Source organism: Trachurus trachurus (assembly GCF_905171665.1).
Source record: "Trachurus trachurus genome assembly, chromosome: 21".
Taxonomy (NCBI): Eukaryota; Metazoa; Chordata; class Actinopteri; order Carangiformes; family Carangidae; genus Trachurus; species Trachurus trachurus.
Window position 1 is genome coordinate 33,330,850 of NC_139899.1, and position 16,945 is coordinate 33,347,794.

A 16,945-nucleotide genomic window follows, 5' to 3' on the forward strand; every position below is an offset into this window, starting at 1 on the left:
GTCGAGACGTAGAGTAAAGACTCAGAGAGAGGAAACAGGAGTTTGTGTGTTTTTTTGTACAAAGTCTCAGATGTTTAACTCAGTCCAGCTGTTACAGGTGTTACAGGTGTTACAGGTGTGGAGGCTGTGAATCCCCAGCGGACAGTGAAGGCATCGTGCAGAATAAGAAGCCTCTAATGGTTGTTGTTGTCGTTGTGTTTGGGCCAAACCAAACAGGACACGTCTCATTACACTGGACTCACTCTGTCTCTCTCTGTGCTTTAATCTAATCTACGAATAAAACACTTTATCCACTGAGACTTTACTACGTACGGCCTTCATCTGATCTGATCTGACCGAGTGTGTGTGTGTGTGTGTGTGTGTGTGTGTGTTAGGGATGTCACCATTACTTGTTTTCACAATTAATCGCGGTATTAAACGCCACAATTAATTAATCGTAGAGATTCTTAAATACCGTCACTTTCCAAAAAAAGATGATGTTGGAAACACGGAGGAAGATGTTTGTGCACCAAAGTGAAGGTAAATGTAAGAAATACTGCTCCATTTACCTAACGTAACGTAACATACGATTGGTAGGAATTTAAATGTTAGCGTCTCATTTGTGATAAAAAAGAAACAAGCAATCAATTAAAATAAACTTAAACATTTGGTATAGGTGACAATTAATGATTTGAATATTTCAAACACTTCCCCTGGAGGATTAATAATTGTTTATATACTGTATGAATAGGAGATAGTTAAAATATTTAGTGTAAAAATGTGTAATGTAATTATATATTTTGACTGTATTTGATTTTACACATTCATATGTTGTGAAATTAATTAATGCAGAATAATTAGGGGTGGGAGAAAAAATCGATTCACATAAATATCGCGATATCTTTTTTGACGATTTTTAAATCGATTTTTTTTTCAAAAATCAATTTATTTATTTTTTATTTTTATTTATTTATTTATTTTTTTAAATTTTTTAAATATTGTGCAATGTGCATTTGTTCGCCTTTTTTACAAACAGAGAGTCCAGGTTTTGAAAAGGGTTTAAGTTCACTTTATAATGGAGTATGTTCATTTATAGGCTCCTACGGTGTTTGTGTGCAGATAAATGTTAAAAATGCTAAAGACTAAAAATCATAGAGAGAATCGGCAATATCGTAGAATCGCAATTTAAATCGAATCTCCATCCAAAAAATCGTAGAAGAATCGAATCGGGAGAAAAGCATATCGTCCCAGCCCTAATAATAATCGTGCTAATCGTAATATTTATTTCTCTGACAATAATCGTACAAAGAAAATCTATAATCATGACGTCCCTAGTGTGTGTGTGTGTGTGTGTGTGTGTGTGGCACCTCTGCCAGGTCAGGTCCTCCTCCAGGAAGATGTTGCGGCTGCTCTTGCGGCCGCCCGACGGCGTGCGCGGCTCGCTGGGCTCCAGCACGCACACGGAGGAGCAGGGAGAGTCCGACAGCGCGCTCAGGTCCTCGCCGATGGAGCCCGAGTCGGCCGAGTGGGCGTAGCTCAGAGCGATCTTCCTGCAGTAGGTGCAGGCCCGCAGGTCCCCTACACACACACACACACACACACACACACACACACACACACACACACACACACACACACACACACACACACACACACACACACACACACATTGATTAAAGGGATAGTTCACTCAAAATTGAAAAATTGGAAAAATCTCCGTGCCTTCTCTGAGTTACAGCGGTGTCCATATGACGGTTGCAAATGGATACCAACTGTCTTCGTAACAAAAAGAAACACCAAAAAACATCCAAATACCTCCATGCTGCTCGTATGTAATGTCCCTCTTGTATTGGAGCCCCAACATGAGAAATTGTCCCGAAAAAAATTTAATAAGTCTATATTTCAAGCTTGTTTTGTAGCAGAAGCTTCTCGAAGTTCCTCTTCCCGGTTCGTCCAAATCTCGAGCGATTTCTCAATCTCAAGCTTCAATACAAGCGGGACAGTACATACCAGCAGCATTGGAGGTATTTGGATGTTTTTTGGTGTGTCCGTTATATGGACATGCACTGCTACGCCGAGACCCCCTGTAACTCAGAGAAGCCACGGAGGACTCTGAAACTTCTCCCAGCCCTTAGTCCACATGAGGGGGAGGAGATATTGAGTGAAATTTGAAATTTGGGTGAACTATTCTTTTAACCACCTGCAACTTGTTCAAAATGCAGCAAACTCATCAAATACAGAATCCAACAACTCCACAACGCTCTGGTGGACAAATTGTGACCTGCACATTCACCATGCTATGAGATCTTTTAAAATTTTTACTATCTCACGATTTGATTCTGATTTTTGGGGCTACGATTCGATCCAAAGTCGATTTTCGATTCAAAACGATTTGATTCCTAATGATTTCTGCTTCAGTCTGTCGGTGTGAAAGGATCCTCATGATCTACTCCAGTCTGCTTTACAAGACAGAATGACTACAGTGTCTTTTTCACATGTATTGAGTTTTAAACATTTATCCATGCTGAGATGGAATTGTTGAAACTGTTGCATAAAAGCAATATTACATATTGCTTAAGTAACAAAATTAAAAGTGCCTCTTTGGTGCAGTTAAACTTGCTGCCTTTTAAATTCTAAGGAAATGGATTTTCCTTAGAATTTGTTTCATTGTTTTATTTTTAAAAATTGATTTTGGGACATTTTATATCGATTCTGAATCGTATTAAATGAGAATTGCTATTCTTATGTGAATCGATTTTTTGGCACACCCCTAAACATTATGTAATATTACGACACATGAAGCAAATACTCTGAACTACTTTCTCTTCTGAAATCCCTCCGCCCAGCAGCAGCTGTGTCTGGAATGTGGTTCTAGCTGCATTTCCCTCTAAAACAACTCTGTGTGGTAACGTTGTGTTATTATCTCATAGCGTGGTGAATGTGCAGCTCACAACTTGTCCACCAGAGCGTTGTGGAGTTGTTGGATTGTGTATTTGATGAGTTTGATGAGGGAAACCAAGAAATCCCATAATGAGCCTCCGTAGCGTAGCTCTGAGCAGCTCACGGCTCTGCTCCGCCGTTCTAAAAACAGCTTGCACCGACAATTAAAGGTAACAAACCTACTGCTATGACTATAGGGATTATGGCAATGGGCCAGTTTGACAAAATGTTGAACTATCCCTTTAAGATTCTTTTATTTATGTGTCTGAATTAGTTCACTGCAAAAAAATCAAAAATCTTACCAAGAATATTTGTCTTATTTTTTGTCAAAATGTCATTTCTAGTCAAAACTAATCACACTATACTTAAAATAAGACTCATCACATTAAAAAGCAGCTTGTTTTTAGACACTTTTTACTTCTTTCAAGCAGATTTTCACTTAAAATAATCTAATAGAGGATCAAGTTTCTCTTTCTTATTACAAGCACAAAAAACTTGCTTTCACTGGCAGATTTTTCTACTTATTTCAAGTGAAAATTAGTTTGAAACAAGTGAAAATGATCTAAAAACAAGTTCATTTTTAGGTGATGAGTCTTATTTTAAGTGGAAAGAGTTTAGTTTTGACTAGAAATGAGACATTTTGACAAGAAATAAGACAAATATTCTTGGAAAGATTTTGAGTTTTTGCAGTGTTGGCCCCAGAATACCTATCTGACTTGTTTAAATGTGCTATATAAATAAAGCTGACATTGATATTGACACAGGGTTCTTCATTTAGACCTGACTGGTCCTGGTTCTGGTCCTGGTCCAGTCACTGACCTGTGTAGCCCATGAACTTCCCGGGGATCTCCTGGTTGCAGCAGCGGCTGCAGAAGATCTGTCCACAGAGGCGACAGTGGTGCCGGCGGCGGAAGGTGGTGAACTTCTCGTTGCAGTCGTAGCATTCTTTACACTGACTGTCAGGCATCCAGTACTGCTTCAGGTCGCTGTCCTAGCAACAACACATCAACAATAAGGTTATTACACTGCAAAAACTCAAACTCTTACCAAGAATATTTGTCTTATTTCTAGTCAAAATGTCATTTCTAGTCAAAATAAATCTAATTCTACTTAAAATAAGACTCTTCACATTCAAAAGTAGCTTGTTTTTAGACACTTTTTTTTACTTTTTTCAAGCAGATTTTCCACTTTAAATAAGTACAAAAATCTGATAGTGAAGCACATTTTTCTTCCTTATTACAAACACAAAAAAACTTGCTTTCACTGGCAGATTTTTCTACTGATTTCAAGTGAAAATTTGTTTGAAAGTAGTGAAAATGATCTAAAAACAAGTTAATTTTAGGTTTAAGTGGGGCAAGGGTTAAGGACTAGGGGTAGGGATGAAAAATAGAATTGGAATTGGGCCAAAGACTAAATAAAAACTAAATAAAAACTAGTCAATTCCTCTCAAATAAAAACTAAACTAAAACTGATTCATCACTTGTTGAACTCACTAAAACTAAACTGAAAAGAAAACAACAACGAATCAGAGGTGTGATGACGTCACGGTGATGTCATGGTGATGTCATGGTGATGTCATCAGTACCTGGCTCTTTCCCTCCATGATCTCCTTCAGTCTCTTCAGCGCCGTGCGCAGCTGCACCGCCGTACGAGGGTCGTGGTTACTGAGAGGAGTGTCTGACTTCCTGCTGCCGTCTGCACACAGACACACACACACACACACACACACACACACACACACACACACACACACACACACACACACACACACACACACACACACACACACACACACACACACACACACACACACACAGACACACACACACACACACACACACACACAGTAGAAACATATTAACCCCTTGGTCTTGTGAACTGGTGCAGAGAGAGAAACAGGAAGTGTTAGGGTCACATCAGATCAGATTCTTCACTGCAAACTGCAAACAGGTTTAGTATCTGGGTCAGAGAGACACACTGCACACACTTCATTAGAGGTGCACACACACACACACACACACACACACACAGACACACACACACACACACACACACAGAGAGCAGAGGTGTTAAGACTTGTGTTCACACAGTGTGTCGTTACCTGGCCAGTCCACTAGAACCAGAGGAGACATGAGAACAACAGTCGATCAGTGTTTAATGTTGTGACACTGAAGAATGAAACACAACAGTCTGAGTCATGACGAGTAGACTGTGTCCATCTATCTGTAGATATTACAGAACTAAACCGTCTGCAGCTTGTGCAGAATGCAGCAGCCCGGCTCCTAACTGGGACAAAGAAACGCGAGCATATAACACCGGTGCTCTCCTCCCTTCACTGGCTCCCGGTTAAGTTCAGGATTGATTTTAAGATTCTTTTATTTGTTCTTAAGTCTCTGAATGGATTGGCCCCAGAATACGTGTCCAACCTTATTAATGTACACCGACCCCCCAGAGCCCTGAGGTCATCTGACCAGTTGGTTCTGGACGTTCCCCGATCGTTCCTTAGAACCAAAGGCGATCGAGCCTTTGCAGTTGCGGCTCCCACATTGTGGAACTCTCTGCCACTTTCTGTGCGGTCTGCAACGAGCCTCGCTACTTTCAAAACGCACCTTAAGACCTACTTGTTTACTCTGGCCTTTGGCTGAGTTAAGTCACTGTATTTTGGATTTATACTGTATTACTCTTCTCATGTGTATTGCTTATTTGTTCATTTATTATACTGCTTTGCTTGTATTGCTCGTTGTATTGCTGACTTTTATCCTGTAAAGCACTTTGGCTGGCCTCCGGCCTTTAAATGTGCTATATAAATAAAGCTGACATTGACATTGACATTAAAACTGCAGGTAACCCCCCCCCCCCTCTAAATCCACAGGACTTTTTTGAACAGGTAACAACTAGACAGGTAAATGCTATTTTAACAGATAGTTCTCCTGTGTTGAATGTGAATATGCTCTTCTGAAGTCTGGGAACAGATATAGGCTTCCCTTGTGCAGGCACAATCGATACAAACATTCCTTTGTGCTTGTATTGTTAGAGAATAATTTCACTTCCCTATAGACAGTTTGTGTAGTTAATGCTCAATCCCTTTGTGTTATAGTGACTTTCTGTCAGATTACTGCTGGGATCAGTTCTCTGCCCTATTTTCTCTCTGAGGAACAGAACAGGCCAAGGCCATGTCCCTCTTTAGCGACTTCAATCTCACTCTCTGGCTGGTTACAGACACAGCTGTAGAGTTAGATGATAACGCTCTCCGTCACTGGATAGCACTTTGTGTTTCCTAGCTGCTGTGAATCCTTATCTTCATGTTTATTCACTATAGCCAATTGGATGTTAACACATCTCCCCTTTGCTGTCTCGTTCCATTTCTAGTATAAGAATCTGAGCTTTACTGTTTGACCCTTAGAATTGAGGTGGCTTTACGCACTCATGTTGTGATGACGAAACTTCTGTTCTCCTCGGCCGAGCCTAAATAAACTCCTTCAGCATAAGACATACAGGACTCTGGTACTTCTTCTTCATCGGCATCACCACAAATTCCTCCCTAACATGTATCAACCAAGCTTCTCAATAGTATGAAATGAATGTGATGTTTCTGGATACGAACATACGTATGTGTATGGAAATGAAGGTATAAGTATGACTCAAGCTATGGACACATGTGAGTGAATGAATATATATATATATATTGCTTTTACTGGATGTTTTTATCTTATGGGTTCATGCAACTCGCTCCCTGTCTTTGAGCCAAATTTCTCCCTGGTGCAGACCAATAAAGGGCAATTCCAGCGTTATGGATGTTACATTCAGAGAGAAAATTGGAAAATAAGCTTAACTTTGACAAGGCATTGATCTGAATTAGAAAATTGAATATACATATTTTAGTTACACATATTGGTTTAAAGATAAGCCTGCAATATGAAATGTTTTGACACTTTGGATTTTGAGAGAAGTGACAAAATACCCAGCGTTATGGATGTTACGGAAATGAACAAGCTTTTCGGACTCACTGAACACATGATGAAAACTCTGAACTGATCTTTCAAAGACTAACATGTTTAATATCATTTTGTAGGGAAGGGTTTGAGGTACCCAAAAAGCACATTCAGGAAAACCTTGTTTTTCCTGTTAGGGAAAGAATCACAAAAAAAGTGACGTTATGGATGTTACTTTTTTTTTGCGTTATGGATGTTACATGTCTGAAATAGACAGTCAAAAATAGTGGTTTACCCACATTTGTTTGACTTCAGTGGCACATTTAAAGGGTCAAACCAGTCTGGATCTGTGTTGTAGTCTGAGAAATGGCAGGAAATGCTACTTCCAGTTTTGCACTCAAACAGGAAGTAAACCGTAACGTTTCCTGACATTTTTAGGTGAATCTAGCGCCACCAGTGTTTGTTTTTTTAGCAAAACGTGGGCATTGGTTTGTCTAGAAAATGATTTGGTGAATTTTCTTTCCTTTTTTTTTTCAAGAAAAAACTAAAATTCATAGAAATATGGATGAAATAATAAAACACATTTAAGTTAAGGACAACAGCAACAATCAACTTAAAGTAACCCTTAACCCCTTCACCCCTTAACCCTTCTTCCTGAGTGATGAGTCAGGACAAGACACTCTGACTGTTATCAGAGTTGAAGATTCAATCAACATGAGTGTGTGAGGTGGAAACAGTCACTGAGAGCTGAGATATAAACACAGCTTTCTACAAGAAAAGAACTAACTAAACTAACCTGACACGTAATGACTGATCTGATATTTAATATATAGAATATATCTACTTAATGATTTTGATTCTTCACTTATTTTAACACGTTCCAATGCAACAACAGTAAAACATCCATCAGTGAAAAACAGAAACTTCAGCATCATAACAGAGTCTGAACATAAAACACAGAACATATGTCCAGTGTGTGCACTGCAAAAACTCAAAATCTTACCAAGAATATTTGTCTTATTTCTAGTCAAAACAAATCTCATTCTACTTAAAATAAGACTCATCACATTTTAAAAGTAGCTTGATTTTAGACACTTTTTAATTTTTTCAAACAGATTTTCACTTGAAATAAGTAGAAAAATCTGATAGTGGAGCAAGTTTTTCTTTCTTATTACAAACACAAAACAACCTGCTTTCACTGGCAGATTATTCTACTTATTTCAAGTGAAAATTAGTTTGAAACAAGTGAAAATTAGTTTGAAACAAGTGAAAATGATCTAAAAACAAGTTCATTTTTAGGTGATGAGTCTTATTTAAAGTGGAAAGAGATTAGTTTTGACTAGAAATGAGACAAATATTCTTGAAAGATTTTGAGTTTTTGCAGTGTGTGTGTGTGTGTGTGTGTGCGTGCTACCTGAGGCGGTGGACGTGCGTCGTAGGAGTTCAGGATGAGGTTTCCGTCGTGTCCGGGAGCCGTAGAGGGAGTGGGAGGGGCTGGACGACCAGCTCCTCCTCTCCGCCTGGGGGGACGGCGACGGCTCGTCTGGTTTCTCTGAGGCTGCCGAGGGGGCGCGGCCCTCCTCTACACACACACACACACACACACACACACACACACACACACACACACACACACACACACACACACACACACACACACACACACACACACACACACACACACACACACACACACACACACACACACACACACACACACACACACACACACACAGAGTTACATAAACAGACACAAACCAATCAACTGTTTCCATGCTGTTTCAGTCAGGTCGGGTGTAACTGCAAAAACTCTACATCTTTCCAAGAATATTTGTCTAATTTCTAGTCAAAACTAATCTCTTTCCACTTTAAATAAGACTCATCACCTAAAAATGAACTTGTTTTTAGATCATTTTCACTTGTTTCAAACTAATTTTCACTTGAAATAAGTAGAAAAATCTGCCAGTGAAAGTGAAATTTTTTGTGTTTGTTATAAGAAAGAAAAACTTGCTCCACTATCAGATTTTTCTACTTATTTCAAGTGAAAATCTGCTTGAAAGAAGTAAAAAAAAGTGTCTAAAAACAAGCTGCTTTTTATGTGATGAGTCTTATTTTAAGTAGAATGAGATTAGTTTTGACTAGAAATGAGACAAATATTCTTAGTAAGATTTTGAGTTTTTACAGTGTAGAAAAATCTGACAGTGGAGCAAGTTTTTCTTCCTTATTACAAACACAAAAAACTTGCGTTCACTGGCAGATTTTTCTACTTATTTCAAGTGAAAATTTGTTTGAAACAAGTGAAAATGATCTAAAAACAAGTTCATTTTATGTGATGAGTCTTATTTTAAGTGAAAAGAGTTTAGTTTTGACTAGAAATGAGACAAATATTCTTGGAAAGATGTAGAGTTTTTGCAGTGTATAAAATAAGACTCATCACCTAAAAATTTACTTGTTTTTAGATCATTTTCACTTGTTTCAAACTAATTTTCACTTGAAATAAGTAGAAAAATCTGCCAAGTTTTTTGTGCTTGTAATAAGAAAGAAAAACTTGCTCCACTGTCAGATTTTTCTACTTATTTCAAGTGAAAATCAGTTTGAAAGAAGTAAAAAGTGACTAAAAACAAGCTGCTTTTAATATGATGAGTCTTATTTTAAGTAGAATGAGATTTGTTTTGACTAGAAATAAGACAAAATCTTCTTGGTAAGATTTTGAGTTTTTGCAGTGTAGGTGTGTGCGTGCGTGTTGTTCATTGTTCATGTTATAAAACCAATAAAGACAGAAGAACACGACATTATAATATAATATAATAATATAATAATAACAGGATGTTTCAGGGACTTTTGACTCGTTTAATAAAATATGAACTCAGATGCTCGTGATCAGGACGTTTAATATCATCTATCTGGTATTTGTCTGATAATAGAATCATTAAATAAAGTGCAGCAGCTCTGAAGGAGACGCTGCTCTCTGCTCACACTTTTACTTATACATTTAGATATTTGGGGTAAACCAAAACTGCGTACTTAGGGACCGTTCGTTATTTATAGAATGGGCCACCGGAGGAAAATGGGGGGGGGGTCATGCCATAATATTCTTTGTTGAGGGGTGGGTCCACTAAAAAACAAAAGGTCTGTAGCAGAAATAATGAAAATAATGGCAAACAAACACTGCATATCTCCAAAATCAGGCAGGTGCCAAGTTGCCTACTAATTTTAATGTAACAATTGCCGATGAGAGCCGTGTCAAAAAGGAAAAAATGAAAAAAAAATGAAAAAAAAACAATCGATCACGTACTTCGTGATCGATTACCATGGCAACGAACGAAGCTTCGAAGCTTCGATTTTTTTTGGGTCAGCCCTAGTAAACACAAATATGTAGGCAGAAGTCCAAGAATAGATTAATAAATAAAAGTCAGCCAGTGAGAGAGTCTACGGACGTACAGTACAAAGATCGACAATGTGCGACGGCATAAAAGGAACAATGATCAAGTGTTTTCTGACTTGCAATGAAAAACATGATTTATTTCTAAAAAAGAAACCCAATTTAAATTTCAGTGCAGTTTAAAGGACCAGTTCTACGAAGGAGTATTAGGGCCAGCCAAAAAAAGGGAAAAAAAGGTTAGGCAAAAAAAAAAAAACTTTTTTATAAAATGTGACCATTTCCATCTCAACCACATCAACAGATGACAAACTGCTGCTATTGGAAAACAGCACGGGCTTTGATTTAATAATAACACTAATACTACTGCTGGTGCTGCGTTCACAGGCCGTTGGAAACACAAGGAACACGTGAGTCATGTGGCTGTGACCCAACGTCCATCACATGACCTCACAAGACTGCTGCTAATCACACACACACACACACACACACACACACACACACACACACACACACACACACACACACACACACACACACACACACACACACACACACACACACACACACACACACACACACACACACACACACACACACACACACACACACACACACACACACACACACACACACACACACACACACACCAGAAGCCACAGAACCATTGTAAAATCACTAGTATAATTTGTTATCTTTTTCTAATTTTATAAAATTCTCTTTTTTGAAAGTTGTTTTTAAGTGTGTCAGTGGACCGGCCCCACAAGCCATGTCACAGATTTTTACTACATCCCTTTCAGTGCTGGGTAGATACACACCTATGGAGTTCTTTACCACCAGAAATCAAATCCCAAACAGAATTAAAGATGTTTAGTGCTAGAGCTAAACATTGGCTTAAGCAGCAGCAGAAATGTGAAACTCTCAAGTCACTGTCAATACAGCATTTTACTAATGTTTAATGTATTTAACTTGTGCAATTTCTTAATCTAAATTTTGTAGCTGTGTTTATTTATTCATGATAACTATTCACTGTATTATTCACTGTATATGTATTATTGCACTTATTGTATTCAGTATCTTTTATCCTTCTTTAGCCCGACCAGGGACAAAGACTGACCATTAGCTGAAGCTAGACGTCTTGTATGCATCGCATTTTTCATTCTTTGTGGCAATGTTGTATGTATCGTCCCTGTTAAATAAACATTAAAATAAAATAAATAATAAATATATTGACAGTGTTCATAGTTAATAAACCGGAGATCTGAACAAACGTCCTGTTTCCTACTGACACAGCTCAGCTCAGCTCAGCCCAGGACTCTGTTTCATTATAATATGTGACAGCTGAAGTTTAAATCTGAGAGTCTGGTTGTGTTTATTGTTCATCATCTGGTTGGAAATATAACATATAACTAGACTTAAACAGGTGTATTCTTATTGAGTAACGGAGCATCTTATTGTCAGTAACAGTTACGGCGTTGTAACGGGGGAAACAGTAACTTTATTGATCACTGTTACTGGAAAAAGTTATTTAAGAACCATGTTGATGTGATATTTGGAGCTGGAGTTATATTAACAGTACGTTGAAAAAAGAGTGTAAATAGATTCTACTGCTCATCATTTGGGGAATGAAAGACTGACTTTTTTTACTAGGACCAGTGAGCACTAACTTAAAATTTTAGGAGTGCAAGCAGAAAATTAAGGGGCATAAATCGACTCACAAAGCAAATGTTCACATTTCCTTTTCATTCATGATCCTCTCACACCTGTAACGACAGATTCCAGATCCCTGAGTGAACACTTCCACGTTTCACTAGTCTTAAAAAAACTAACAAACAGCAAAATGTACTGGCTGCACAAGTAGATGAAGAAGTTATTTGTTCTGTGTGAAGTTTTAGTGGCTAAATGCTCCATGTGGGGTTAAAGTAGAAGTCTGGAGCTCTGTTGATGTTGTTACGTTACTGAAGTTAAGACATGATGAACGTCAGCGCGTCACGAGGAGACATGAGGAGTTTCCTGTGTGTAGCTGTGTAACACTGTGTGTGTGTGTGTGTGTGTGTGTTAGAGGACAGAAGTGAAACCAGAGTCTCTGTGTTTTAGGTCGGTGACATACAAAGTTCACATTTAAAGATCACATGTAAATCCACCTGAAGCTTCTGATTATTATCAGGGGTCTTTTACAAAATGAAAACGTCAGAGAGCTGCTCATGTTTTATAACATTCATTCTTTACATTCATAAAACAAAACTGTGTTTCCCACTCTTCATGAAAATAGTCTGTTTTTTTTAGCCTCTATCATCCTGACAGCTGAAGTTATTACCTTCAGGTATTATCCCTCTCTATTAAAGAAGAAAGGAGGCTGAACATTAGATTAGATTAGATTATACTTTATTTCATCCCCGAGGGGAAATTTGTTGGTGACAGCAGCATTTAACAAGGAAACAGGACGTGTCTGTTCTGATGATAGAAGTCAGAGCTTCTCTTCTATAAAATACATTTGTAAGAGCAGATTTGTGTTAATTGTTGTGTGGGTCACGGTCTGATTGTCATTGGCGGGTCAGGAACCTTTGGGGGCGCATCAGGTGTTTCCAACCGGAACAGGAAAAACAGTTTTTGAGCGCTGTGCAGCATCACGGTGCTCCGTGCGGATGTGTGTGTGAGATGTGTGATCTAAAGCATTTGATGTTAAATAAATGGACTTGTTTGCTTCATTCATCCGTCATGGTAAAGTAAAGCGCGTCAATTAGGTTTCCTGTTGAAATGCCTCAGTGGCTTAAAGCATTGGCTTAGCTTCTACAACATTCATCAACTTCTCAGATGTATGATTCATTGTAGGCTTGGGCGGTATCCAAATTTTGATACCTTCATTTTACCGCGGTATACGGTATTACCGTGACTAATTAAAAATGATGACGTAAGCCTCAGGTGGCGTTACCATGTTGGCTTGTGTCTTCACCGTTCAGAAACTGAATACTAGGGCTAAACATTAGTAGACCAAAATCTCATTGGTCGATTGGTTGCAGGAAAAAAAAACAAAAAAATTTGGAGCCCTGTCTTGTCAAAATTAAGTCAAAATCAATATGACTGAACTGTATATGAAAGGCTATAGGGCTTTTATTTTGAAGGGCCAGATTAGGGCTGTCAACGAATATTCCAAATTCGAATATATATTCGAATATTAAAAAAAACACGAGATTCGAATGTGAAAATTAATATTCGAATATTAAATAAACAGTGGGGAAAAAAACGAAAAAAGAAAAAAAGGCCTAAATAAAACAGCGGGCGCACTGTATGATGGCCGGGCTCATCGCTCATTATTTATAATAGCCAACTGCACAACTGAAAATATTGTAGCGACCCCGCAGTAATGTTGTTGTTATGATGTCTGTGATTTCTGACTGACTGTGAATGTGTACGGGCAGGTAGCGTATGGTTGGATGAAAAACGGGGCCGGGGTGAGTGTGAGGAGGACAGAGTCCTGTGTGTGTGTGTGTGTGTGTGTGTGTGTGTGTGTGTGTGTGTAGGTGAGTGAGTGAGTGAGGAGGAGCAGAGGAAAAAGTGAGAGCTGTCAGATAAGTTTGTGTTATGTCTCACTTTTTCCTCTGCTCCTCCTCACACTCACCCCGGCCCCGTTTCTCATCCAACCATACGCTAATAGTCAGTCAGAAATCACAGACATCATAACAACAACATTACTGCGGGGTCGCTACAATATTTTCAGTTGTGTTTTAACATAACTCAGCTTCTGCAAACGGAGTTCTGCATGTGGATGCAGCAGCTGCTCTGCTCTCACCCGCGAGGCTCCAGCAGCTCGGAGCAGAAACAGGAAGCTCTCAGCCGACTGTCCCGCCCGGTCTTCATCTGGAGCAACACCGTGTCCTCCCCAAAGTCCTCCCGCGGTAAAATCTGATGGTCTCTGGGCCAAAGCAGACCGGCATCACCGACCCGTACCACAGAAGGACCGCGACCACCGGCGGGACCGGTGTTCATGAGCTACCCACAGACACACAGCTGAGTGGCCGAGGCGCGGCACGGAGAAATGCCCCCCCCCACCCCCTCCCCTCGTGCACCGGAGCGCCCACGGAATCGGCACCGCTTCAATCACTGAATGAAGCCTGTCTATACAGACAAGAGTCGGGACCTTTAATTGCTCACACAAGTTAGAGGGGGCGGGAGAGCCGCGAGCCAGTTCATTTTGTAATGTCCTGGGCATTGTCAAAGATGTTAAAATTGAAAAAAAAAAGCCTATACAAGTAGTACTAGTTTGTCCACCTGTTGGCATAATGCGCAATTAGATATTCGAATATATTCGAATTATGTGTTATTTTTAGAACGAATATTCGAACGTCATTTTGGAGCAATTTTGACAGCCCTAGGCCAGATACAGGAAGTCGTGACACTCACTCATTGTCAGTTTTTTTTTTGTGTGTGTGTGTGTGTGTTTTTTGTTGTTTTAGTAGGCTAAAACATATTAAACTAACTGAAAATCCAACCACACATAAGTGCTACTGGACATATAATGAATTTTAGACATTAAATGACTTTTATTTAATATTTAATCCTTATCTCCTATATAAGTGCATTTGCATTTTTTCATGACGGTATTGAAACTGATACCGTTGCTATTTTTAAACACATGCAGTATACCGCCCAAGCCTACTTCATTGATCCTTTGGCGAGCTGCTGGTAGCTTGTGAATGACGTGTTTAGACCCCGGATCTAAGTTGTGTTTTATTAACTGACTGTTTATTCTAAGGTTTATTCTAAGGCGTTCAGGGCCTTGAATGGTTGGATAAAACCAGTTGTGTGTGTGTGTGTGTCTGACCTTTGTTGTTGAAGCGGAACAGGTTGACGAAGGAGCTGTAGGCCGAGCGCAGCGGCGGCTCATCCTGCTCCGGGGTCAGAGGCTTGAAGTGCGTCAGGTGGGAGGGGCTGGTGGGCGAGAGGAGGGGCGGCTCGGCGCTCCAGTCGGTCGAGGACGAGGACGAGGACTTGTCGTCGGCAGCCATGTTGCTGCTGCTACTCCTGCTGCACAAGGAAACAACAACAACATATACACAGGTTAGATCCACTCTGATCAGTATCGGGTCGGAGGAGCCGAGCGCCGCTGCTTCCTGGTTGGTTGATTGTGAGTGACACGTAGAGGTGTGCCAAAAAATCGATTCACATAAGAAATCGCAATTCTCATTTAATACGATTCAGAATCGATATAAAATGTCCCAAAATCAATTAAAAAAAAAAATAATGAAACAAATCTTCTGGCTGTCGGCCTCCATTTCCTTAGAATTTAAAAGGCAGCTGTTTAACTGCACTATTCTTTTTAATAAAGAGGCACTTTTAATTTTGTTACGATATTGCTTTTATGCAACAGTTTCAACAATTCCATCTAAGCATGGATAAATGTTTAAAACTCAATATATGTGAAAAAGACACTTCAGTCATTCTGTCTTGTAAAGCAGACTGGAGTAGATCATGAGGATCCTTTGCACACCGACAGACTGAAGCAGAAATCATTAGGAATCAAATCGTTTTGAATCGAAAATCGACTTTGAATCGAATCGTAGCCCCAAAAATCAGAATCGAATCGAATCGTGAGATAGTAAAAGATTCCCACCCTAGTGACAGGTCCAGCGGACTAAGCCAGGATTTCCCGGTTATCCTGGATTAATTCAGCCGGGACTCGGTTGCTTGAAAGCGGAAGCACCATCAGAAATGATTATGTCTAAAGGGTTTGTCACAAACCTTCCAAACGACCAATCCCAACCAGAAATTGTTCTTCTTTGTGTATATTATTCACCACTTCATACCGGTATAGTAGTACTAAAGTTTGCAACTGAACTAAAGTTTCCAATCCACAATAAAACAAGAATTTTAAAAGTATTAGATTAAAACTGAATAAGTATAGAAGATCTATGGCGGACAAGGACGCCGTCGTAACCCAATCCACACTGGAAGTCACAATATTTTTCGCCGCTCCGTACCAGTGATCTGATCTACTTGAAGTTTGCGATCCACCATGAAGCTAAAATGTATAAAAGTATAAATATTAAACCAAGTGGATTACAGAGATTAAAACTGAATAAGTATAAAAGAAGAAGACAGGAGGACGTTTTGCCTGTCTTGCAGGAAGTGGCCGGATTTAAAACTCTCCAACAATCATTCACACGACTCCACAGGATGTGAATGTCATAATATATTTATGTCAATACATATATAAATAATATAATATAATGAAAAAGATACATGAAAAAAGCCCAACTTCCAGCTTGGATTGGACCAATGGCGATGCAGGGCTCTGCTTGTTTACTTGCTTCATTTTTGTCATGAGTCTTTTTTGTCAGGGATTACTTTTTCTCACCTTCTGTAAAAAACAAAGGAAACAACAATCTGCACCTTTACCATTAACGGTAAAACATCCACTAAAATGCATTTAAATGCCAAAATATATTAAACATTCAAATGTTCCTTTTTTTTAAATTGTTTGTAATGTTTTTATGCGTGAAGCACTTTGAATGTAAAGTTCGTCCCGGTCCAACGTGTTGGTGGTTATTCTGGCGTGGAGCCTCAACGCAGCATGAAGACGTGTCACAGTGGAGTCACAGTTTCTATATTTGACCTGGATTCACTGACAGCTCCTCTTTTGTCTTCTGTCCAGTGGTGTTTATTCTGTATGAACATCACTGAGCTGTGACGGCGGCTGAGTTTCTGTGTTTCTGAA

The 16,945-nt window shown here is 39.3% G+C and overlaps 1 protein-coding gene across 5 annotated transcripts in view; it reads right to left on the reverse strand.

Moving 5' to 3' along the window:
* The window catches only part of pikfyve (phosphoinositide kinase, FYVE finger containing), a 72,853-nt gene that overhangs the window by 50,932 nt on the left and 4,976 nt on the right, over nucleotides 1-16,945 (reverse strand). For 3 of the 5 annotated variants that reach the window (XM_083996368.1, XM_083996369.1, XM_083996365.1), the window contains exons 2-6: nucleotides 15,053-15,255; nucleotides 8,266-8,433; nucleotides 4,505-4,614; nucleotides 3,739-3,910; nucleotides 1,347-1,557 (exon numbers count right to left, since the gene is read on the reverse strand). In XM_083996368.1, the coding sequence (XP_083852494.1) occupies nucleotides 1,347-1,557; nucleotides 3,739-3,910; nucleotides 4,505-4,614; nucleotides 8,266-8,433; nucleotides 15,053-15,236 (845 nt within the window). In that variant the 5' untranslated portion in view covers nucleotides 15,237-15,255. The remainder of the gene's footprint in view (nucleotides 1-1,346; nucleotides 1,558-3,738; nucleotides 3,911-4,504; nucleotides 4,615-8,265; nucleotides 8,434-15,052; nucleotides 15,256-16,945) is intronic. The other 2 variants (XM_083996366.1, XM_083996367.1) reach the window with 1 other exon arrangement.